The 26740-nt window shown below is 37.4% G+C and overlaps 1 protein-coding gene across 1 annotated transcript; it reads left to right on the top strand.

Annotated features, from left to right (window-relative positions):
• The first annotated feature begins 951 nt into the window (after positions 1-951).
• On the top strand, positions 952-26740 carry peli2 (pellino E3 ubiquitin protein ligase family member 2). The gene is made up of 6 exons (XM_073826819.1): positions 952-1260; positions 11020-11149; positions 19412-19513; positions 20167-20364; positions 20628-20816; positions 23746-26740. Exons 1-6 carry the CDS (start codon positions 1184-1186, stop codon positions 24334-24336), a joined length of 1287 nt encoding a protein of 428 aa, XP_073682920.1. The 5' UTR covers positions 952-1183; the 3' UTR covers positions 24337-26740.

Below are 26740 nucleotides of genomic sequence, written 5' to 3'. Positions count from 1 at the left end.
TCGAAGTGCGGATCAATGCACACTCTTGCCCACAACACATTGCGCGGCGAACGAGGATTTTTCGCCTTTTTATGCTACAAACACGCATAAAAAGTGTAAAAAAAAAAATACAAACATGGATGATATGCGCGACCAACGGGCAGCTGGAGAAAGGGCTTTGAGTGATAAATAATCAATGTGTAACCTGATAAAAAATATTTTTTAAATGTTATCCGCGTTATATTTCATGTGCAGCAACATTATGAACTTTTATAATGATAGGTTTGGTCATTAACGTTTAAATGCATAATTATGCAAACACAAGAGCAGAGTTCTCGGCATGAAAGACTCAACGTGCCTCTTCATTTGTCTCTAATACGGTAGGAAATTAAATTAAACGAAATGTTGATAATGTTAACTGTGATGATTGACAGGGCAGTTTAAACAGTGAAAGGATTCAGGTAACTAAGCAACAGAGCGTCCGTTAAAGAAGCAGTTATGACGAAGTAGTATGTCCCAAAGCTTGCCTACTATTCTGCTACATACTCAAAAGTATGTACTTTTTCTTCACAAAAACAGTACATACTTTTAGGGCATAGTATAAGTAGGCGAATTGGGACGCAGCGTAAGTTTCAGCCTTTGTTTACATAATTGAAGGTGCCGCCTCAGACCGCCGTTGTGTTAGATTGTTCCCTTACAGTGGGTGAGTTTTGTTTAGATTAAAAAGTGAAATATCTCAGAATCAAACTTTCCATTACAGATTGTGCTGAATGAAACACAGTTTTTAAAGCTTTCTAACTATACACCAACCAGTAATAAAGCTATGCCAATATTCACTATAATATCTGTAAAGTTTCTTCCTATGCTTCCCCGCGTAAAGTCGTTCTAAGTGAATGGTACGGTCCACCCCCTACTAGTACTGTTTTTCTAACAGCGGATGGAAGCACTAAGTTATTCGCCGTTCCTGTACGATTCGCTGTACAATGAAATGTCTCCGAGACTTACGGCTTTATTTTTACTTTTTATTTTTTAAATCTCCCTCGGATGTAAGATTTCACACATTTTTTTCTTTTCTGAAAAGTACAACTCAAGATTTGGAGCAGGTAAATGGGAAATATGGCAGTTAGGAGCGTCCTTTGAAGTCGTGTCTCTTTTCGTCGCTGGATTGATCGTGTAATTGAGAGTGTGCTGTTTGAAAAGCCTCATGTTTTCACCGGGTCAAGAGGAGCACTGTGCGCCCACCAAAGAGCCAGTGAAGTACGGCGAACTGGTGGTTTTGGGGTGAGTCCATACGCGCAGCTATTTTTCCTCATGTGTGTCCAATATTGACGAGTTCACGCGACTTTGCTTCTGTTATTTCCTATGTCTAAGTTGAGCATTCTTTCACGTGGCTTTAATAATATCACAATAGGGGTCTTTAGAAACTCTCAATCATATTTTTGCGCTGCTGTTTAGTTAATAACCGTGTTTTTTGGAGAGTACGGAAATAGTTTGTTTACACACTTGATATTGGTGTGCCGTGCGCCAGACCTCCCAGCTCTTAAAATTCAGGCGCTCACGTTACTGCACAAATGAAACACGTGCGCTGTAGCGAGTCCTGTCTGTAAGCTTACACGAGCCAGTCAAATAACAAAATGTACGCAATTGTTATGTTTATGCGTGAAAGTGATATTGCTGATTATTTAGAAACGGGGGTTTTTAATGTGATGTGCATTTTATTCCATCATGGGGGAGGATGGTGTAGCAGTGAATTGGTTCGATCCTCAATGCTCTCATTTTGGCCCCAGCGTTCGGGTCTTGATGGGACCTTCTCATCGGGCTCGTTCATCTGTACGGGAAGTCATAACGAGATGAAGGGTGGTGGAGGAATTCGGAAGCAGCCCACTTAAGTTATTTGTTCCTCCTCCTTTTCTCTGACTGAGCAAAGAGGCTGTCTTCTTTTTACAATACCCCCTTCTCGCTCTGCTGGGTTGTAAATCACAAATGTTCAGTGATCTTGACTAGAGCAGGGCTTTTGAAACCATTCCTGGAGCATTCACTGCAGATTGAGGTAGACATCCAGCATGTGTCAGATAAGGGAAATCCAGAATTTGCAGAACCCTGAACTAATTTCAATAGCATTACGATATAAATCCTCCCAACTCTGAGCTTTAAATCTGAGATTCATCTCGGATGTGTTATAGAAGGGTTTTTCTAACCCTAGAAAGCGTACTGTATCATTTTGATACATAAATGTGTAAGGCTTTTAAGTTAACATTATCACATCTATGCTAGAAAGTCTTGTTTACAATTACTAAATTCATTCTGTCATGCGTTTTGATAGTTTATACTTGTTTCATTGATGATATACAGTTGAAGTTAAAAGTTTACGTACTCCTAGAACCCCTTTTTAATTTAGTACTGACCTGAATAAGGTATTTCACATAAAAGACGTTTACATGTAGTCCATAAGAGAAAATACTAGTTGAATTTATAAAATTGACTGTTCAAAAGTTTACATGCACTGTAAAACTGCCCACTGTTCCTCAGAAAAATCCTTTAAGTTAAGTCAAATTATTATTATTATTAAATTTTTTTTTTTAGCATTTTTGTACCTTTTCCAACAATGACTATGATTTTGAGATCTCTTTTTTTTCACACTGAGGACAACTGAGGAACTCCTATGCAGCTATTACAGAAGGTTCAAACACTCACTGATGCTTTAGAAGGGAAAAACTATGCATTAAGCTGGAGGGTGAAAGTTTTTTGAATTTGAAGATCAAGAGTAAAGAAAAATGTACACATTCTCATTCTGTTCAAAAGTTTATATCCCTGGCTCTTATGGCATGGTTTCCTTCTGGAGCATCAGTGAGCATTTGAACATTCTGTAATAGTTGCATATGAATGCCTCAGTGTGAAAAGATGGATCTCAAAATCATCCAGTCATTTTTGGAAAGGGTACAAATACACAAATTCTGGAAAACCAAAGAATCTGTGGGACCTGAAGGATTTTTCTGAAGAACAGCAGGCAGTTTAACTGTTCAGGACAAACGAGGAACTCATGAACAACTATTACTAAACAAAAAAAAAAAAAAACGTGTATTAAGAATCAAGTGTATAGAAGCTTTTGAACGAGGTAATTATGAATTCAACTTATATTCTCTTGTGTAAACGACTTTTATATAAAATATTGTATTAAGATCAGTACAAAAAAAAAACATGCATTTTGTATGATCCCTTTTATTATGGTCAAAACTTTGTGGTACATGTATCTTTGCTGTAAAATCTTCGTTTTTGTTTTCTTCATGCAAGTAAACACAATTACTAACCATATAAAAGTTCATTTCAACGTTACTGGACTTAAGCAACATTTTTACTATGCAATTTGTTTTGCCAAAACTTCATAGCTTTGGCTAAAAAAACTAAGCATATGAACATCTTTCTTAGACATATTATTGGAAGATATAAAGTGACGACTGATATTTATTTATATGCATTTTATGTTATAAAGAGCCCATTGTTTTACATTACAAGCTATCACAATTACTATCAGCATCTGCACTAGGGATGCACCGAATCCAGATTTTTGGGATTCGGCCGAATACCGAATCCACTGTTTAAGATTCGGCCGAATCCGAAACCGAATACCGAATCCTACTCGCATCCTTAATCACACGTTTTTAGCTGTGACTGTCCTGCTGGCGTACCTGAAGTTGCTGTATTTTGGCTGCTGTCTGTAGATTCCTTCATGCACAACTCGTATTCTTTTGGATGTTTTAGACGCAAATGTTTTAACATCGGCGATGTTGTGTACTGCTTAGGGTCCTTGCCACCACGAGACAAATTGGCATTGCAAATTGAACATAAAGCTCAACTTGAATCGCCTTCTTTTGGTTGAAAGTACTGCCAAACAAAACTTTTTTTGCTTATGAGTTCCATTTTCAGATTCTTACAGCCTACTACATTCGAACGGGTCCTATGTAAACACCTTCATGTAATCAACGGCCGTGTGACGTCGTAGCGCAAGTCTAGGGTTCGGTTTCTGTGGAAAATAAATCTAAGGTTCGGCCGAAACCGAACCCCGTCAAAAAGCCCAGGATTCGGCCGAATCCGAATCCGAATCCTGGATTCGGTGCATCCCTAATCTGCACCAAATAGCATGTTTTTCCTCCATTTGGGCCTTTGATTATAATTGCCGTTTCCTCGTCCTTAAATGCAAGCTCTGTATTGCCATACTAATGTAAAAAATTCAGATAATTTAATGTCTTTACAGGGTTAAAACCGTAATGAGCTGACTTTCATGGTTCAGAGTTACGCATGTTTTTGTTGGAGCAGCTTGTCTAAGAGTAAAGAAAGCTTTGTTTCGGTCTCCAATTTGACGTCAACTTGTAGGCCAACCTGGCTGCAGGGGCCCTGGGTTTTCTCAGGAATTTCCTATGGGCTTTTTTTTTTTTTTTTTTTTTTTTAAATAATAGTGGTTTTTGATTTGAGTAAATTTAAGAAGGCCTGTGGTTAACACAACTTGAAGAGAGTGTCATGTTTTGTTTCGTAACACTAGTGTTGTCTGATTTCACATCCTTATGGTGGTTGTAGGCCCTTGTTTAGGAACTTGCACTTTAAAAAAAAAAAACTCCACAGCTTAGAAATAAACATTTAAGAGTAGTAGAACGAAACAAATTTCTTAAAGCTTGAATCTGCAAAATGTTAATTATTTGACCAAAATAAGAGGGATCATACAAAATGCATGTTTTTTTTTTATTTAGTACTGACCTATATGAGATATTTAACATAAGGCATATATATAATATATTCCACAAGAGAAAATAATAGTTGAATTTATAAAAATGACCCCGTTCAAACGTTTACATGCACTTGATTCTTAATATTGTGAATTATCACAGCTGGTTTTTTTTTGTGTGTTTTGTGATAATTGTTTATGAGTCCCCTTGTTTGTCCTGAACAGTTAAACTGCCCGCTGTTCTTCAGAAATATCCTTTAGGTCCCATATAGCATTTAGCATATAGCATTTTTGTCTATTTGAACCCTTTCCAACATTGACTGCATGATTTTGAGATCCATCTTTTCACACTGAGGACAACTGAGGGACTATTACAGAAGGTTCAAACACTCACTGATGCTCTGGAAGAAAGAACAATGCATTAAGAGCCATTTTTAATTTGAAGATCAGGGTTAATTTACCTTACTTTTGGAGAACAAGTAGCTTCTGAAGGGCACTACTAACAAAATGTATTATATTTGGGCAAAATAAGAAAATCCTCATTCTCCATTCAAAAATATGACCGCTTTTGTAAGATTAATGTTGAAAATATTGTAATGGAGCTCAGTATTTACAAGCATGCCATCTATAATTCAGAGATTCCCACAAGTTTTCAAGTTGTAAGTGTAATGTTGATTTCATACAGGAGCATTCACTGAAACGTGGACAAATGTGACTTGGATGATAAAAATACAATTACTATACAATTATCATATTACAAAATTAAGTAGATGGCATAATCATTTTTGCTATTCTTGGAATATTTGATTCATAGAATTTGAAACTTATGAGCCAAACAGACCTATTGTAGCATATTCCTTGTGTTTAAAAAAAAAAAAAAAAAAAAATCATGGTACCAACTTTCCACTGCCCTGATTCAGTGGGGTTGCCTGGCATTGGCTTCTGGCACGTAGAGAGCAGAGGCTGAAAGAGGGTATTATTGATCTGGGCACAGGCACATCTGAGCCTCCAGTCCTCCTCTCTCTGTTCATTGTTCTCATTAGACTGACTGAGCTTTTTGATAAGGCTTTGTGGGACACTACAACCCTCGAAAATGCACCTTTTGTAATGGTGTCTTTCCTCTGTGACTGATAGCTGTGGGGAGATGGATCTTGCTGACTCTAAAGTTTCTGCCAACTCACTGAGATGGCCTTACAATCACTGTCATTCAAACTCTGACCTCTGAAAAGGAGAGACGATAAACCTAGAGCATCTCAGATGCACTGTAGAGAACTACATGATTAGTGTACTTAACATTTATTTTTATTTGTCACACCCAACCTTTTATTGTGGCATCATTCATTTCAAATAAGTGCATTCTTAAATGACACATCAAACTTTAATTGGTCACTTTTCATACCAGTAAGACATCATCCTGGCTTAATCAGAAAGCTAAAGCAGTTTTATATAAAGGCGCCTTCTAAGGAAACTACTTTTAGATAGACTTCCAAAGCACCATTGTGTCTAATGATCTAGAACAATTCAAATGAGATTTACTCACAACCAAGAAAGTATTCAAGGACTTTTTCCCACTAAAAAAGAAGTCATGCATCAACTTTCAACTAAGATGTCATTCTTTCCATGAATCACTTGCACAGGATTGTTTGGATCTCGAAAATCTGACCAAATAATGACATCTCAGTAGACAGGATGTTACGTGTTTAATGGTTCAGACATGCGTCGGTATTTTCTCAAATTGTTGCATGTCTAGCGATTAGCATCAATAGACAGGATGTTAGGGCATCTTGTAAGTGCTGACCTCATGTGTACTAGGGAACTGAGTGTAGATTAGCGTTTTACTCTGAATCCGTGTTCTCATAAATTCTGTATGAAAAAAGATCCAGGACGCTACTAAGAAAATCTTATGGAGCAGAACAAAAACCTGACTGCTTGAAACCAGGATCAATTGAACCAATGGGAGTAAGGCTCTGTGCTGTCATCATTTAGTCTTAAGTGTGTGTTTAACTATGAGTAGCTTGATTAAATAATAATGTAATGGGCTCAATTAAATGTAGTGTGATATTAAAATAAGTGTTTTTATGATGCACATTTCTCTTCATTATGAATAAGTGACAAAATTATGTTTTTAGATTGTATTCATGTTTGCATGCAACGTTAAAAGGAACCTGCCCAGGGGAAGTAACTCCATGAGAGCTACACATGCTGTTATACAAGGGAACATTTACATGTGCATCATGTTCCTCGTCATTGATGTGTTGCGGCAGTTACATGAATGTATTTAAATATTTATATACAAATATTTAAATTCAACTGCACCTTATCTAATTATGATTATAAACGAACCTAGTTTAGTAAAGTGGGTGGATGTTGTTAGATATACTGAACCTTGATGAGTTTGTTTCCTTACACACCGATATAATTTGTATACTTTTTTTGTGTTTTCTGTGCTGATTTTGGGGGAAATCAGAGAGTGGTGAGTATTATGCTAAATTGTTTGTTGCTAGCATTTTTCAACTCGCTATGTAATCATAATTCACTATTTTTATTTTTTTAAATGAGATATTGCAGTGTTTATTACAAATTATTTATCCATGCTTTTTTTTTTTTTTTTTTCGCATGAAACCATTGCAGTAACTGGCAAACCGCAATTAATTTCTGATGAACAAAATTAGCATTTTCACTCAGAAATGTATCACAATTGTGAACAGACAGGCCTGACTTTAAGTGAACTTAGCCAACTTGAATATTTTATAATGGTACCCATATTATTTATTTATTCATTTTAAGAGCTGCAAAATTTGTCACGATTCGTTGATTCAAAATGAATAATTTGTTTGCATACTGTGTATTTATTTTTATATATATATATATATATATATGTATATATATATATGTGTGTGTGTGTAAACACTTGTATGTAATTTATATTGCATGTAAAGATTTTACATATAAATCTAACATTTTTCCTCAATATATACGTGTTTATATATACATAATAAATATACTAGGGGTGGTACGGTTCACAAAACCCACGGTTTGGTTCGTATCCCGGTTTTAGTCACGGTTTTTGGTTCTGTACGTTTTTTTTATTTTTTTTTTTTTTTATTAAATCCTGTTTTGCTCATATTGTGCTGCCATTAGAAACCACTTCTGTGTTAAGGGTGTTCACACTTACTCTTTAAAAGATTCAGACCTCTGTTGATCCAAAAGTGTAGAAAAGAAACTTTGGCCGTTTCTCAATATCAAGTACGTAAAGATCGGACTTGCGTCCTTCGTAGTTCGGACTTGGAAGTTTGACTTGGGAGTATGAACTCCCGAGGACGCGAGGATGCAAGTCCTGTAATTCTGCAAATGGAACAGCAGTGTACTTGATAACGTCAGTCAGCTCGCCTTTTCTACTCCGGTTATCTTCTTCACTGCTTCACTGTATGTATTTACAATAAGATGAAATATGATATCAACCACCTCTGCCTCTTTTCGTCTTCATTTAAACATATTAATAGCTGCAAAAACGTAGTTCAGGGAATGTACAACATTACAGTGAAACAAAATATTTTATCAAACAGCATTGCCTCTTTTCTGTTTCATTTAACGTTAAACATATTGATAGCGACACGTGGTTCATGCAACGCGTTACAAAACAATAATTACAATAAAAGGAAGTGATATCAAACACCACTTCCTCTTTGTTTTCTTCAATATATAAACCACAACTCACTTTTCGTACTCATTTTTTAAAATAATAAAACATATTAATGTGATTTAAGCTATATGTGCACTGTGTATAATACATATTTACTCTTTTATGTATAATCAAATGAATCATGACAAGCACAACTCTGCATTTTTTTTTTTTTTTTTTTTTTTTTTTTTTTTTTGTTAAATTTCAGTTTTAATTAACAATATTAGCCATGATAAAAGTATAAGAGACTTGTGTAATGTTAATTGGAAAATAAAGACAAAAGCAGACAATTCGGTCAAATGCATGCTAAAAGTCAGCGTTGAATTACGATTGATAAATGATTTATGAAGCATAACGTTGTCCTCAGTCAAAATTATATGACCTGGAATAAATAATAGATTCACGAGACCAAAAATTAGCTGTTAGATTTACCCAAAACGAATTATACCTCTTGTTTAACCACTACAGAGACATCAGGACCAGCGGCAAACGTCAGAAGGACTAGCCGTGGTGAGGCTCTCTCTGCGGGATACATGACCACTGAGGACCCGGTGTTCACCTGGAACTCTCCGAAACCGGCGAAACAAATTTTCAAATAGGCGCTCTCTTTGTAAATAAACCGCAGATTTGAGTTTTAAACAACTACATTCTCGCCTGAAATACTCTTAAACCTACATTTCATGACACAGTAACAGTAATATTTAGAAAATTATGCGGGTTTTCTCCTCCGCCATTAACGCTCGCTGATTGGTGCGAAATGCATTCTGGGATACATGGCTGCATCAAGTTCGCACAAGTCTCCTCTTGATGCATCCTTGATGAAAGGGGCGGAACAAGAACACATCCGGGAATTTGAACTGTACTTGCTAGATGCGAACTTTGAATTGGAACAGTACTTGGGCGACAACTGATGACGTTTCACAAGTCCACAAGTACAGACAAGAACGCATATTGAGAAACGGCTTTTGTCTAGACCTTGCACACAGTGTTCTTGTTAAAACCTCAGGCGGTCTTTTTGTGGCGAACAGAAGGACAACCTTTTAAAAATATGCTTTTTCCAAATGTGACCCTGGACCACAAAGCCAGTCATAATGGTAAATTTATTTCTTTTTAAGATTTATAATATATTATCTGAAAGCTGAATAAATGAGCTTTCAATTGATGTATGGTTTTGATAGAACGATATTTGGCTGAGATGCAACTATTTGAAAATCTGGAATCTGAGGGTGCAAAAAAATCTAAATATTGAGAAAATCGCCTTTTAAAGTTGTCCAAATAAAGTTCTTAGCAATGCATATTACTAACCAAAAATTAGGTTTTGATATTTATGGTAGGAAACGATTTTTTTTTTTTGGCAAAAATTGAGCCATACAATGTATTGTTGGCCATTGCTACAAATATACACAGGCTGCTTAAAACTGGTTTTGTGGTCCGGGTCACAAGTGTGGTGAAATCCTGCCATTTCTTAAGTTTTATTTGTGACATGCTGTTATGTTTTTAGATTTGTATAATAACTTGTGTGGATGGAAACATTTATAATTATGCAGATGTGAAAATACAGTGAACGTGGAGCATTTTGTGTGCACAATACACATAAAAACAATGTTGTTTTAAAGTAAATTTTTCATAACATTGTTTTAAAGTGGAAATTTTACAACTCTGAACCCTACCAGAGATGGAGTTTGGGTGGGCTGTTAGGTTAAGTTCACGCTGTAAGCATTACAAGCAACAATTCAGACTTCTTTTATGTGTATATTGCTGTTCACATTATCAATTTTAAATGTGGCCAATATCAGATTCCATTGTGAATTAATGACTGTGTTGAACTGAAAAAGAACGATAAGACTGCATGAAGTGTGCTGTTATACAGAAGTAAACACTTAAGCATTTACATGGTCATATATAAGCTGATGTCCTGCGGCAGCCAGAAAATTCACAAGCAGGTGATAAAGAGGAGGAAGATGAAATAAAATAGAACCTGGTGTTTAAATATTTACGGTACAAGTTTAGCTTGTACAGATCTGTCATTGTAATACACCTTAAAATAGCATCACCTTCTCTCTACTGTCTGTCTAGATATAATTTGATATTTCTTTACTAGTGGGTGCAGGACACTATAGTTCATTTTTGTAAGTCAGGATGGCAAAGTAAAGTAAACTGTGACTGTGACTGTGGACTACTAGTATAATTGATGAAGCATCTAACCTGAATCAGATTTAGTACGACATATGAAAGTGCCCAAATCAGAATTAAAAAGATCAGTGGTTTGTGCTGTTCACACTGGCATGAAATGAAATGCATATGAGCCAACAAAAATCTGATTTTGGCCACATTTTCTTGTGTTTTGAACACATGTGTAGTATATGACACTGTCCCTACTCTTTGAAAGCACACGTTTATACAGATACTTCAATGCGGTTTGATATCATATTTTGAATGATGAGCATTCCTGTACTGGAGAAATCTGTGTGGCTTTCTGAATTCTGCATTGGTTTGCTCACGAGGCAGGGACCTGTAGAGCAATGCACTATTTCCCCACAATATAAATGGAAAATTATATTTAGTTTATTTGATTTCATCTGAAAACGATGTCTCCCTCATCTAATGTTATGTAATTTTGGCATTTTCTCTTCTTGAACAGGTACAATGGTTCACTCCCCAATGGAGACAGAGGGCGAAGAAAAAGCCGGTTTGCCCTTTACAAGAGAACCAAAGCCAACGGTGTCAAACCCAGCACTGTACACATTCTTAACACACCACAAGCCAGCAAGGTAATCTCATATCAGAAGCCATAATTGGGAAACCTAATCATCTGTGAGATTTGTTTTTCACCGTTTCTTTGTGCTGTGTGCTGCTTTTGTTTGTTTTGTTTGTTACGATTATGACTCGAATTTTATGGATTTCACAGCCAGAATTCCTCTTCACATTACTTTAATAATAATAATAATAAAAAAGTTTAGTTTGGAGATCAGAAATTGCAAGTAAACTGGAATGATGTACAGCTCATTGTGGGGATGGAGAACATCCTGATGTCCTTTTCGGGGTCTGACCTTCACTCTCCATCTGAGTTACCAGCATTTATGCTGTAATAATATATTATTATAAATAATCTGATATTAGTAGCACAACCAAATGCTTTGCCCTTTTGAAGAGATTGCATTTCGTTTTATATTTTGCAGCAGGGGTGTGTCGGCTCATTTTAGATTGTGGGCCGTGGAGAATGGCTAACTTAAGGGCCTGATTTTTGTTTGTTAAACCGTGCAAGCACATGATCAACACATGCTTTTCTGAAGCTTGTAAAATCCAGAATCAACTTTATGCAACAGCAATACATGGAATTCAAATTCTTTCACCAGAGCTTCCAACTCCACATAGCAGAAGTTGTAGCGTATGCCGGTTTCTTGCCCAGTTCTAAACTGTGCAATGCAGTGTTTGGTTAAGAAAGATTGTGACTTATTTACTCCACAGCACTGACTACGATAGCATGCCTAACCCCACCTTTCAAATGTCTGCTTGCTACTGGGACATTCTTCAGGGATTTACAGGGTGGTACTAAAGACAATGGGTGGGGTTGAGTTGTAAAAAGTTTACTGTCATTTAGAGCAGCCACAGCCAATAAACTAATCCGTGCTGATACTCTGAGTCTCCAGATGTTATTGAAATTCACAGACGCAGTCTTTCCCTCTGATACTTGAGAAGTTTAATGGGTGACGTGGTGTTGGAGATCTGTTTGAACACATTTGAGCAGCCAAGCCACAACTTTCAAGTTCAGCCCTTATTGTATCAACTCACAGTGGTAGTATTTTGATCATAACCTCTGTCCCAGTGACTTTGAGAACATGTGATTGCTATGCATTTGGATCTTTCATTTATTTATTTTTTTTACTGTGGTTGGTGGCTCCTCTGTGATGATTGCTGATGACTGTCATTTTGCTGTCACACTCTTCCAGCCAGCTGAAGGCAAACTGCCAACAGCCGGCATTGTCTGAGGAGATCTTTCTCAATGAGAGCTGCTTCATTACAGTGTGTGTGACTGTAGTTCTGTTCCAAAACCTAGTGAGCTGCCTAAACAAGGCATATGGTTATCATAGACATGAGGCAGTTTAAAAAAAAAAAAAAAAAAAAAAAAAAAAATTGTTGCTAAGATGGCATCTCATGTGTCCTTGACAAAAACGACACTGCCAACTTATCAGTGGAAAAAAAATCATAATGTAACTGTTACATATCTTTTAAAAGAAATGCTTACTAAAATGCTAAAGTTAAATCTAAAAATGTATTCATTAAAAGTATTCATTATTACTGTTAGCTTTGCAATGTGCTGACATTCTCATCTTCTGTGACTTGTTTGCTTTATGTAGCACTTACTTTTCAAATTAGTCACTTCAGAAACCACATTTTTACTTTAATTTGTAGTAAAGGCTTTAAAGAATTTATAAGCAATGTAATTTTTCCCAGTCAGAGTGACCTTTTTAAAGAGGTTTACAGAGGACAACTATACCAACTTGTTGAAGGAGTTCAAGTGGGCAATTGTTCATTGTACTTGTTTAGGCCACGATCAACAGAGCAGAACCCTAAAGCAATGTTAGGTCACAGGCTGAGAATAGCCATGGCATCATGCCACCTTACATCCATTATCCTTAACTCCTCAATCTGTACCTGCCTGATTCCAGCAGGGCTCTACTCTTCTCTCTAATGTTGTCTGAAGTGTAGTCCTGAATAGACTTGCTCCAGTACCATCATTTTCACACCAGTATCAGTGTTCAACCTGAAATTAGTGTTGGTTGAATGCTACATTGTGGAATTTTCTACCCAAAGGATGTTGCATTTATTCATTTAAACAACATAGTTCCTGGTGCAAGTTTTTCTTATTTAAAGGTAGGGTAGGTGTTTTCAGCGGGGCTATCAATAGCCATATCAATAACATGGTTCAACGCATGCGCAATGTAGCGTTGTGCACGTAGTGAGTGTCCTTTTTGCGTGAAATAAGAGGTGTGTGTGGACATACAGACAGTAAAAGTGGTGTGCTGCAGGTTACGTCACGTGTAGAAATGGACAGTTGGAGAGATAAGGAAGGCTGCCCGGAGTTGGAGGATGCGCCAGCGTCGTATAAGGGGCCGTTCACGTGTAGTGTCTTTTGCACGCTCATGTTCGTTATTTCAAATGTGGACGCGCGGTATGCACGCTCATAATGGAAGTGACGCGCTTGTTTTTTCCAGGCGCGTCTGTGCCGCATCGAGATAAAACATCTCAACTTTTCAGTATGCCGCAAGCGCACCGCAGGTCATATGACATGAACCAACCAATAACTTGTTTAAAAGAGCTTAAGAGTTCCTCTCTTTCTTTTAAAAGATACTTTTTTTTTTTTTGTAAGAGCTACACTGAAGTTGGCTCTTTGATAAATGCAAGTTAATTCTTCAGTTCTATCTTTATGTGCAAAAAAAGCACAAATTCCTGTAGAGATAGCAATACACATTCTCCTGTTATTGCCGAATAAATGAAAAGCATGTCATCAATGTCTTCTCTCTTGCTGTATCAAGAGAGAAGACATTGATAATCTCTCCTAGCTTTCCTCAGAGATGGTCCCAATAATGTGCTTCAAGTCAAGTCAAATTCAGTTTATGCATGATTACATGATATAACTTTTTTAATACTGTATCCTAAATTGTGGATAATTAAGCTGTATATCATATGCTGAAGTACATTTCTGGAGTGTTAAAGATTAAAAGAAAATGACAACAACCGTACAGAACCGAAAATCGTGACCCTAAAACCGCGATACAAACCGAACCGTGCCACCCCTAATTACTTGTATCATACAGCTTTAATTGGGTCTTTCAATCCAGTGTGCCTAAATGTTTTTTCACAGTCCCACACTGTGATTTTCAGTTGCAAATGTGACCAAAATGGTCACACTATAGAGCCTTGTTGAGTTGTTTAAATTTAGGCATGTTTTGTCATTTAAAAAAGGAAGAATGTGATATATTTGTGATATGTTTGTTTTACACAAAAACACAGGCTCCATAATTAAAGTCCCATGAACGCAAGGAATGTTTTCTTCTCGCCATGAAACTAGCTGGCATGCTGTATTTTTGGGGAGGTTTTGTTACTGTTGGCTGCTTATTATCCGTCCGCAGTGCCTCGTCAGAGCTGAAAATAGCCCAGCGCACAGTCATATGTGAATCACGCTGCTCTTTGGGGTCACAGTGCTCTGAGGTGGAAGGCCTTCCATGGCTCGAGGCGTCGGTCTCAAAGGGTTAACTCAAAACGACCAGTTCTCCAGCAGTGACACAAGTGCAGCTGCATCATTGTAATGTTAAAGTTGAACAAAGAACAGACTCTGGGATTACTCAAAGCGCGGCCGCGAACTCCTTTCAGATAATGGGTCGCAAAATGTCACTTAACTATTCTAGGAACAATATGTGATTGTTCATGGATGTCTTGGAGGTTTTTGCAGAGGTTAGAGTTGTTGCCACTTGCATTGAGGACTGTCCAGAGATGATGAAGGGTACAGTTGAATTGGATCCTGTGGTTTGAGGTTGGTGGCCGCAGCATCTCTCATGTTTACAACACGCGAGGCCCAAGCTGCTCCGGCGTCTCACAGATGGAGCTGCTTCATACACCATGTTGCTCAACGGGTGCGGCTCCACTAGGTCTATTGTTTGGGGTCTTTTCTGTAGCTTTTGTGGCCCACTGTAAAACGGGGGTGGATTGATGGACCCCCTGTTGTGATCTGGCAGTGAGCGTGGAGAGCTGCCTAATGTTTCACCCTCAAGCCTCTTTGTTCCACTTTACTATGGACACAAATGCGCCACCAACAATAACGGCCCAAATTTTAAACTGAAAGCCAGTCAGAGACACCAAACTATGAGTCCCATCATAACATAATCAATATAGCTTTGAAATATACCTGGGTGGGATAGATAAAAATGAAGTAAAGTGATATGCAGTAAAATCTAGTTAATGTTATTTAGGGCTGGATTTTGACTCATTATTTGATATCAATTATTTTGGATATATCTGGTATCAGGCCATTCTAATGCTGTAAAATATACATGAGAGTGAGTTGGTACTACATTACTATAATATTGAAGGTTAAAATTAACTGGTTTGTATACAAATGCTTAAATTACACTTAGTGAAGTTTTGAATTATAATAAATTACAATTACATAATTTCTACTGCTGTTTGTGTTTTGAAACTTGGCAAATTTATTTAAATTAAACATTGAAGAACAGTACAAATTCTAAAGAATGTTTTAAGGTGCATATATTTAGTGCTTCTCTCTAGAATTTAAGGTCCCCAAATATGATGTTTTTTTTTTTTGTTTTTTTTTCTCTGAGATAAATGTTTAGTAGATTTTTAGTTCATGTGTGACTTTTCTTGAACTGAGGTGCTACAGCGATTTGTCACTCCACATTAACTGTGCCAAAAACTGCCTTTCTTGTTTTGAATACTGTAATAAAATGGACAGAATTTGAAATCTCATTTCATATTAAAATTAAGCAAAGAGCTTGTTGTGATTTATTGGACATTAACTCAAAAACTAGACTTCGATTCTTGGTATTTAAGAATCTATATTGTGCACTTAAAAATGAGAATTGCTTAAAATTGAGTCGTTTTTTTTTTTCTCTCTCTATTTATTTTTTTGTTTTGTTTTTTAAACAGAAGGAATACTGTGCTTTTGCATAATCATCTCATAGGGCTGTTTACAATAAGTACTTGCTTTTAAAATGGTTAACTTGCTTATAGTATTGCTTGTAGTTCAAATTCATATTTTCAAATACTGTGCACATTATCTCTTTTACATTCTGTCTAGTTGATGCACACTCACTGCCTGTAGTGTTTGAAGTTTAACATCGACTTTCAAAAACTGTTTCTAACATCACCTGCTTTGTAAAATTTACAGTATAGAATATAAATTTAAATGCACCAAAGAACACATCTATCAAGAGCAATAAATTGTGCAAGTACTCTGTCAGCACCTGACGCGACAACCAGCCCACATTAAAGTCTACTTTATGGGCCTCTTCGAAACATTTTAAAGGGCTCCCATGCTGGTACAACTTGGGTCATGCAGTTATTTGTTTTTTATATGTGCTGGAGGTGACATTACTGACAATGGTTCTTTATGCCACAGTGCCATTTATTTGATTTAACATTTTAAACACGCAGAAGGCTATGCTGAGACTTCCAATTATTTGAGTGACTCAAACTGATTGTTAAAATTGGACCTATTCAGAACTCCGTTTGTGGAAATTAGCAAACTCTACTCAGAGAGCCAAACTCTACTACTGGCAAGCTGTGTGGTTTAAAAAACAACAACAACAACAACAACAACAGTTTTAATGATTCATGTTTATGTGGCAGAACAAAATTAATTTTGGATTTTGAGTACTTTGTATATATTGGCTAGTCTGATAGCAGACTCACCCAGCACAACTATTTAGTCTGGGTTATTACAGGACATATGTGGGGCGTGAAATTTTGGCTTTCCGTTTGCATACGTGAACTGCCTGTGACCTTCGGTGTTATTTAGAACAGTGTTATGTGCATTCACGCTGTCCTGTGCTCGGCATATGAATGACACAGAGTTTTAAACGCCAAAATGCATTGGGCTGTGTTGATACAAACAGATACAAACCACCTTCCTCTCTTGGCTGTGTTTTTCCATTGTTGCTCACTAGTGTAGTAACCATGACCCAGTTTCCACTCCCTCTTGAGCACACGTGATTAGAGATGTGGGTAATTTGGAAATCACAGATTAGAGGAGAGAAAGGGTGAATTGGAAAGCGAGAAATAAGCATGCTGGGATATCAGCTGCATTTAAACACTGCAATGCTGTGGTTTGTCTCAAGCCATCAAAATAGTGTTCACACACAATGTGCTTTGAGGTGAACTCAATTCGTATCGCAGTTCAGATCATATGTGTATCTGCAACAGCGCTGAGTGGAAATGATATAGTACAGCTCTTAAACTATACATTCTCATGTGATGTTTGCATTTTACACCCTTGCCTTAAATCTGTATGATTTATTTATAACAAGCTGCATATGACATCTGTCTGAGTAATAAATGTTTGATGGGGTGTGTTTCACATACACTGTAAGATGCTGAAATTGCATGTTTGTTACAGAAGCGTTTTAGGTTTGCACAGACTTTTTACATATACAAAGGTTGGAGTTATTAGTAGTGCTGCTTTTTAACCTTTTCATACTTCCAGGTTTAGTAGAGTAAAGGGCATCTAGAGATCATGTGAGCCATAGAAAATGTCATTGTTGTCTTCCCATATTGTACTTTTTTTATTTTATGAATTTCTAAACGGGAATAAATAGACATTGATTGTGCCGTTTAGCAGATAGAAAGATGAACTTGAGATGGTACATACTGCACATACGCACCTGTAGTTTGTGGTTGCTTATTTTTCCTCATTAACTTTGAAGCCACTTCCTCAGCAGCACTATTTGAAGCCCAATGTAGAGGCATAAAAATGAAAAGTTAATCAACACCATGAGTATTGTTGAGACTGCTAAATGCTTGTTAAAATGAGCATTTCTCATGCAATAAAGTCTACTTAATTATTAATTGAGCAAATAAACTTGATGGCTAATAAGTAAAGGATCCCACAGCTTACTTTGGATATGAGCCTAAAAGAATGCATGTTTTATTTTATCTGAGCCATGTTTCTGAGTGTTTCTTTTAAAGGATAACTATTGCCAAAATGCAACCTGGGCTGTTTTTTTACTGTAAACGAGACAAACATATATCTAAAAGCATAATTACGACAAACGAGCCGTTTTTGAGATTGACCGTGATTTCGTTTTGTTTTCAATGGCCGGTGAATGGGAGTACTAGGGGCATAAATTTGAGCGCATCAAAATCGATATTTTTACAACACTCGACACACCATGACACTGCTCGAAGTATCGCCTGGGTCTCTACACATGAACTCCAGCATTGAGAACATTGTACACAGAGTTTACTAAAAGTTTTTGAACAACTCTCTTTCACTGTTTGAGTTTCCGCTCGAGGCCGTCTTGCCAGTCAAGAGGTGTCGATCTCCGAATGCGAGGATGGATAGCTCCTAAAGCATATTTCCATATAAATGCACAGCTAATTCATTGCTTTGTCGCAAATGAAAAACAATATTAACCTACTAGTTGTAAAAAGAGCCTCATATAAGCCTAATATTTCGCCCTATGGAGTCCATTCATTCGCATTCGGAGATCGAGATTTTAGTAATCGGTTGATAATTATTATAATTACTTTTTTACACTTAATCAATAATAGCAATGAGGCAATAATCGGTTAAGTATCGAAAGCAAGTAATATTTAATAATAATAATAATAATAATTATGTTAGAATTGCATGATAGTAATGTGGAATGTGCCAAAAAAATCCTGATGAACAGTTAGCATGCTGAGAATAATACTGATGTATTCTCCTGTGTTTGCGTAGGTTAATAAATGATTTAACTTACAAATCTGATGAAGTGGCGAATATTACGTTCCCAGTAAAACGTTATAATAATCTCTGCAAATTGCTGTGAGTTTGGGTTTAAGATGCTCCTTTACTGTGAACGGTGCTATACTAAGACGAACTTACGGAACCTTCATCCATGTAATTAAAACGTGTATATAGTAAATCTGTACTGCATATATTTATTTAATGGAATGATAGTGTTTGTGAATTCACAATAGCATTATGCTTTCTGATGATTTTTCAATGGGTTTAACATCACGCAGCTTTCGAAATAATTTCTAATAATGTGTTTCTTGCATTCTAATCCACTTCTGGTATTTTGCTGCTTACTCAACACGGGCTAAATGCAATCAAGGATTTTTTTTTTTTAATGGAGTCTTTGAATTGAATCAAGGAACTGTGACAGTCCTACTATATAGTAACACCCTAGAATTGTGGCAGTATTTTATCCAAAGGAAAAACATCATTAATGAAGGAAAAAAAAAAAAAAATGCTCTCTGTATGCCACTGTAGCAGGAAACCCTCTCTGACAGATGCTTTTGTGTTGTGACAGGCGGTGAACTGTAAGGGCCAGCACAGCATCTCCTACACGCTGTCCAGAAACCAGACGGTGGTGGTGGAGTACAGCCATGACAAAGACACTGACATGTTCCAGGTACTGTTTCGCAAACTGTTTTACTTTGAAATCTTTTCTCTACTGTTACTTTGAGCATAAATTTAGTTTATACCTGTTGATTGCGCACAGGCACATTTCTTTCTCTACAACTTTTATGTGTTCTATACTCAAAGGTCTGATCTCCACCACACCTAATCAAGATTTGTAATAGGGGACACAGTTTTATTAGCTCCCCCAGTCACATGTTCAGATACAATGTTGTGTATATTTGATATAATTTCTGGTCTGCTCATGAGGGAAAGAGTCATATGGATTGTAGCAAATGGGAAGAAAAGCAAAAAGAGGAACCAGCAGCAACCCACAAGAACAAAACAGAAACGCTCTGTATAAAAAGGAAATAAAGTGGACACTGTTGCATCTTTTATTTCAGTACAAGTATTTATAAACAAGATTTAGTGCATTGAGCACCTCTCTATTCTTGGGAGTTTCCACCCCACTTTTAAAACTGAAATGAGCTCTTCAAACAAGTCCCGGCACATGCATGACTATTTTTCATCCTGTTTACTATTGATACAAAGTAGTGTAGAGACAGTAGTTGTCACTCTGCTCAAATAGTAAGAGTATAAAATAAGTATATAAGTTGTAAGATGAGAAACTTGATTTTTTTTTTTTTTTTTTCCTTTATATGTTAGATCGGACGATCAACGGAAGGCCCTATTGACTTTGTGGTGACTGACACTGTGTCAGGTGGAGGGGACAGTGAAGACACACCCATCACTCAAAGCACCATCTCCCGCTTTGCCTGCAGGGTGGTGTGTGAGCGTAACCCACCCTACACAGCGCGCATCTACGCTGCAGGCTTTGATTCTTCTAAGAATATATTTCTCGGAGTAAGTGTTTTCTTGCCTGGTCTTGAAATGGAATTGTCTGTGGGATGCATTTCTCATCAGAGTTACAAGAAACTTTTATTTATATATATGCTTATGTATGTGCTGTCTGGGGAAGTATCCACTTCTGCTGATCTAGTGGAACTGATCTAAACTTACCTGGTAAATATAGGTGTGTCTGGCTAACTGGAATGAGTCACCCATGTGTATCTAAAAAGAGAGCGCATTCATTTTTGTTTATGTATAGTAATTAAGTCTGCTTGTAGGAGAAAGCAGCCAAATGGAAGAATCCGGATGGTCACATGGACGGGCTGACAACCAATGGTGTGCTAGTCATGCACCCACGCGGCGGGTTCACAGAAGAGTCCAAGCCTGGTGTGTGGAGGGAGATATCTGTGTGTGGAGATGTTTATACACTTAGAGAAACACGGTCCGCTCAAACGCGAGGCAAACTGGTTAGTATGTCAGCTGCTCACTTTAGCTCACATTTAAGCAGTTGCAGAAACAATCTACGCTTGATCAAAATTTGGTTTCTAGTCAAGGAGTGAGGATGACCCTGTTAAAAAAAATGTACTGGATCTTCCAAGCTTTATAATGGCAGTAAATGGCTTATGAAAAAAAGAACCAAAAAAGTGCATCCATCTATCATAAAAAAGGTCTCCACATGCCTCAGGGAGGTTAATAAAGGCCTTCTAAATAGATGTTTGTGTTTAAAAGTTTAAAGGCTGTATTTTTTTTTTTTTTCCGGCTTTAAAATCTCAACCCCCATTCACTGCCATTATAAAACTTGAAAGAGCCAGGACATTTAAAAAAAAAGTAACTCATAGTATTTGACTGAAAAGTCATATACATAGTTTTGGGTGTACTATCGTTTTAAACAGAAAATTAAAGAGGCCCAGCCTAAATTACTGATGTAGTCTAGATAAAGTTGTTTATTTTTAAGTACCTACACTGCCAGTAAAAAGGTTTTGAACAGTAAGGTGTGTTTTTTTTTTTTTTTTTTTTTTTTTTTTTTTTTTTTTTTTTTTTTTTTTAAATTTAAGAAGTCTCTTCTGCTCACCAAGCCTGCGTTTATGTGATCCAAAGTACAACAAAAACAGTTGTTTTAAAAGGGATTTTTTTTTTCTTTTTCAAATTTCTGACAGTTTTCTATTTGAATATATTTTAAACTGTAAATTACTGAAGAATCTTGTGACTGGAGTAGCAATGCTAAAACTTCTGCATTGAAATCACAGGAATAAATAACATTTTATAATGTATTTAAATAACATAAATAATGCAGGCTTGGTGAGCAAAAGAGACTTCTTTAAAAAAACATAAAACGTTACTATTCAAAAACTTTCGACTAGTAGTGTATATTATGTCTTAATTAGATCGCTGTGTTTGTATTTTTTGTAATTTAATGTAAAGGTAATATAATACAAGTAAAGTGATGTACATTATTTAAAAATTGCAAGGAAGTTTGATTATTCAAGCCATACAGTATGTTTGAGTCTCAACCTGTAGCTCCTCCTGGAGGACAAATGTGGTTCTGCACTGTTACCATACCACCAATTTCAATAACTCTACTGTTTTGCTAATAAGCATGCTGCTAAAAGTAAATACGAACACGATATATATATTAAACCTCATAGATATGCAAGTAAACCAAAGTTTAAAGTATCAGAAATTGGAAAAACAATATCCATCACAAGGATGGAGCTATGGACAAATTAGTGTTTTCAATTTACCCATGCATATGTCTCGAGGATTGTGGGGGGGAACTGGAGGACCCAAATGGGGAAACGGGAATTACATGCAATAAACATGGACATGGATGGTGTTTTTCCACTGACTTTGCAGTTCTCAAATTATCCTATCCATGAAAGAGGGACGATTTAACTTGGAGAAGTTCTGACACTGTCTATGGCTGGCTCATTGAGAAATGAAACAATGTTGCACTAAATTGCTCTGCACTTTCAAAGTGTATAGAATGGCACAAAAGAGGGACACAGTGTGTGAGCGAATGAGTGAATCAGCTGTTTTAGTTTCAGTATCTTTCCAGCAGGTTATATGTCAGCTGCCAATATGCTAGATTCACTTCCAGTACTGTGAGAAGCAAAACATAAATGCTGCATTGACTGCAAAAACACCGTAACAAGCAGCTTTTGTTTTATATTATAGTCAGCAACATGCAGCAGCATTATGTTGCTGTTCATTTCTCAAGTTTGTTGAAACACGCAGCTGTTTCAAGGATCCAGTTTGTCTGGTTGAGAATGAGCTCTGGATTCAGGAGTCAAAATGCTTCTGTTATAAAAATTAAGAGCCTTTCTGGCTTAGGCCGGACATGAACCAGAGATGATCTTCTTGTCAGCTGCTGTGCATCATAACAGTAGTGTAATCAAACTAAAAACTACTTTAATTTGCATTGAAGTGTAAAAAAAAAAAACCAAACGGTGACCTACACGCATGCATTTATTATCTACACTGAATCAATCTGATTGTCGTAAACCCTAACAATATAATTCGTCAGTGACTAGTTATTCAAACGCTATTGGCTACATCAGGGGTGTCAAATCTCATTCCTGGAGGGCCACTGTCCTGCAGAGTTTATAGTCTAGACACTTTCAGACAGGTGTGTAGAGGCAAGTTGGAGGTAAACTCTGCAGGACAGTGGCCCTTCAGGACCGAGTTTGAATATCCCTGGGCTAACAATTAAGTCAGACAACCCAATGCCCATAGGCTAATCTATAAACGGTGAAAAAAAAATCTCAACATGTCCTTCTGCCCTTGTTGTGAGGCAAACTAGATTTAAAGGTCAGGACACATGAGAACAAGGCTTTCTGATTATCAGACCTGTAACGGGAGCAGTTAACCAGTTAGACTACTAAAACTACTTGGACTTCTTTTCTGTGTCGAGTTTGCCTTTTCACCTGGGTTAGTGTTTTTCTCTTGGGTGCTTCAGTTTCCTCTGCATTTTAAAGACAAGAAGGACAGATGAATTGGACACCTTAAATTGTCTGTAGGTGTGAGTATGAATGAGTGTGGGTCCTGTGATGGACTGGCCATTTGTCCAAGGCAGGGCTGGGCAACTTCGGTCCTGGAGGGCCACTGTCCTGCAGAGTTTAGCTCCAGCCCTAATCAAACAGACCTGACAAAGCTAATCCATATCTTCAAGATCACTAGAAAGCTTCAGGCAGGTGTGTTCAGTTAGGGTTGTAGCTAAACTCTGCAGGACATGTCCAAGGTGTTTCTCTGCCTAAGGCCAGAGATCCTCAGATCGGTTCTGGTTTCCTTGCAACCCTACATGGGATATACGTTTTGGTAAATGGATGAATGCAACACCTGTAATGAATGCAATGCTCAGATGTATGTTTTATTTATTTATTTATTTTAAATGCTCAGGTGGAGAGCGAGAGTAACATACTCCAGGATGGCTCTTTGGTTGACCTGTGCGGAGCCACACTACTCTGGCGCACAGCTGACGGCCTTTTCCACACCCCCACTCAGAAACACCTTGAGGCCTTGCGGCAGGAGCTCAACGCAGCCCGGCCTCAGTGTCCTGTGGGCCTCAACACACTGGCCTTTCCCAGCATGCAACGCTGCAGCCGTGCCCTGAGCAGCGTCGCCACCCAGGAAGACAAGCAGCCATGGGTCTACCTTGCCTGTGGCCACGTTCACGGCTACCACGACTGGGGCCACCGTTCTGAACGAGACCCCAATGCTCAAAGAGAGTGTCCCATGTGCAGAGCCGTGGGCCCCTACGTGCCACTCTGGCTCGGATGCGAACCAGCTTTTTACGTAGACACTGGCGCACCAACGCACGCCTTTGTACCTTGCGGCCACGTGTGCTCTGAAAAGTCAGCCCGCTATTGGGCGGAGATTCCTTTACCGCACGGCACCCATGCTTTCCATGCCGCCTGCCCTTTCTGCGCTACTCAACTCAATCTGGCGCAAAAGTGGGCAAAGCTCATCTTTCAGGGGCCTGTAGACTGAGAGTGTAGAGGAGGTTGATTAGTGTGTAACTGAAGAGGAATCCAGTATGCTGAAGGACAATTAGTAGAAGGTGTGACTAAGGACCGATTCATACCGTAAGCTGTGAAACTGCCCTTGAAATGCTTATGCTGGAGAGCAGGTTCTTGCTCATGACTGTGGTTATAGTTGGCGAATGACAGGTGTCCGTCATGATTTCCTTAGTTATTTTATCTACCGGCCTACAAGATTCACACCAGCGTTACCACATCACTCAGGAGATTTGATACATTTCTGGCTTTAGACCCGAGGTGCTTTTTTTTTTTTTTTTTTTTTTTTTTTTTTTGGTTCTTTCTTGGCGATTAACCTTCCTGAGTTTTGTTGCTTTAATAATCCTTCCGGTGCTTTCCAAAGAACTTTTGTGGTTCTAGAGTGTCGAGTTGGAACTAAACTGTGCAGGATGGTCGGAAGACCAGGACCAGGACTGGACATCCATTATTTTAGGTAGTTCAATGTGTGGGAACTTCCAAAGGTCAGCATCCCAAACTCCACTAAGGGTTTCTACAAGGATCCACTTGTTGGAGCAGCGATTTGTGAACTGCAATACTAAAATGGTCGTTTCCAAAGATTCTAAAATGGTGATTCCTTAAAAGAGCTACCAACACAACACTCCTAAAGGATCCTAATCAGAATACTAATCAGCTTTGTTTTCAAATGGATCCTGCATTATGGAATTAGAGTGATTTGTCATTTTAGCCTAGTCCTCTGTTCAACTTCATTGATCTCAACTAACGCATTTTTTTTTTTTTTTTTTTTTTCCCTGTCTCAAAGGTTTTAAAAGGTTTTAAGCTTTGATGTAAAGGTATTTTTATTCATACCGGGGTAACCGGTAATAAGATTAACAAAGGATGTTGCCAAATATTTCTGGAACTGGATATAGAGTTAGTAACTAAAATAGTTCCTGGTGTTATTTTTACCATTTCTTGAAAACCGTGTCCCAAATATTTTGGTACTGCTTGCCACTTGTTCATTTTCCACTGGTATAGAATCGAAGTAGATGTGAAAACTGTGGAGTACTCTGCAGTCAGCACCTCGACTTTTTTTTTTTCCTAAATGTGGAGAATAAACAATCATGGTGGAGGTTAATGCATAAAGGAGCTTTTCTCATTTGCATTGGTCAAAATTCTTCCTATTTTAAGTGTTTTATAAGCTTATGAGATTTAAAATTACTTTTATTCCACTATTTTCCTAAAATTTATACAGAGATGGTTTCTTATGCCTAAAGACATTTTTACGGCATGTGAAGAAGATATTTTAGGCATACTGAAGGGGTATTTTTTTAAACGCTTGCATTTACAGAGACTTTTTACTCACTGAAAAGTATTTTACTACACCATAGCCCATGTACAGTTTGTTTTAAAACAGATACTAATATATTTATTCAAATATGTACTTTACTGTGTGGTAGGTGTCTGTATGAATGTATCAGCCTGAACAGCAACATCTGGTCATCACTCATTTATAAGTGCATGCTTCGTCTGGATACTTAACCTGTGAACAGTCGGTAGTCATATTTCTTTTATTGATGCTCAAGCCTTTGATCATCTTGTGGTTACACTTGTGTTTGCAAAATAACCCTATGTTCCTCCCACACTCCACATTAACTTCAGACCCAATATGAAATGCTAAAGGAACACTGTATTTGTCGCGTTGGACTTCATTTGTAAATGAATTTATGAAATGTTCTGTTGTGTTTCTTTTTTTTTTGTGCTTAGATGTACAAGCAGTACTTGTGGTGTAAACACCATACATTTAGAGGGATGTTCCATAGAGAATATTGTTTTCTTGATAACATATCATTGTGAAATTATCACACCTAAAGCAAAATGAACTCTGGATGGAGAGCATATTTACTTAAGCAAAGCTACTGTTCATTAACAATGATGCTGATGTAAGGCTCTTCCATCTGGCGTGAACTAAAATAAGGCCAAACTTTTTTTTTTTTTCTTTCAATGCCAAAAAGGATTTTGTTAAAAAGCTTCTTTGTGTTTTGTCATGTTGAATTCCAGGGAGCACACTTCATGTGTAAACTATTGTAAATTTCAGTTGTGCAAAATTAGGCACAATAAACATTACACTACACCGCTTTACTGTTTTAATTCTAGATTTGCAACACCAAGACGGTAAAGTCGAAAACTTAAAGGGGTTCTATTATGCTTTTTTCACTTTCACTTTATTTAATTTTAGCCAGTGTTCGGTATGCATGTTTGGGCATAAAAAAACATCTACAATGTTTCAAATCTCAAAGTCCACTCCAAAGAGGGATAATTTGTTTTTGTTTTTTAAAAACCTCTTTTCAAGAAGTACAATGAATGGCTCCTGTGGACTACACAGCTTGTTTTCTTGATGCTATTATGTCAGAACATAA

Source organism: Garra rufa, chromosome 21 (assembly GCF_049309525.1).
Source record: "Garra rufa chromosome 21, GarRuf1.0, whole genome shotgun sequence".
In the NCBI taxonomy this organism is placed as follows: domain Eukaryota; kingdom Metazoa; phylum Chordata; class Actinopteri; order Cypriniformes; family Cyprinidae; genus Garra; species Garra rufa.
This window is presented reverse-complemented; position numbering and strand designations above follow the sequence as displayed.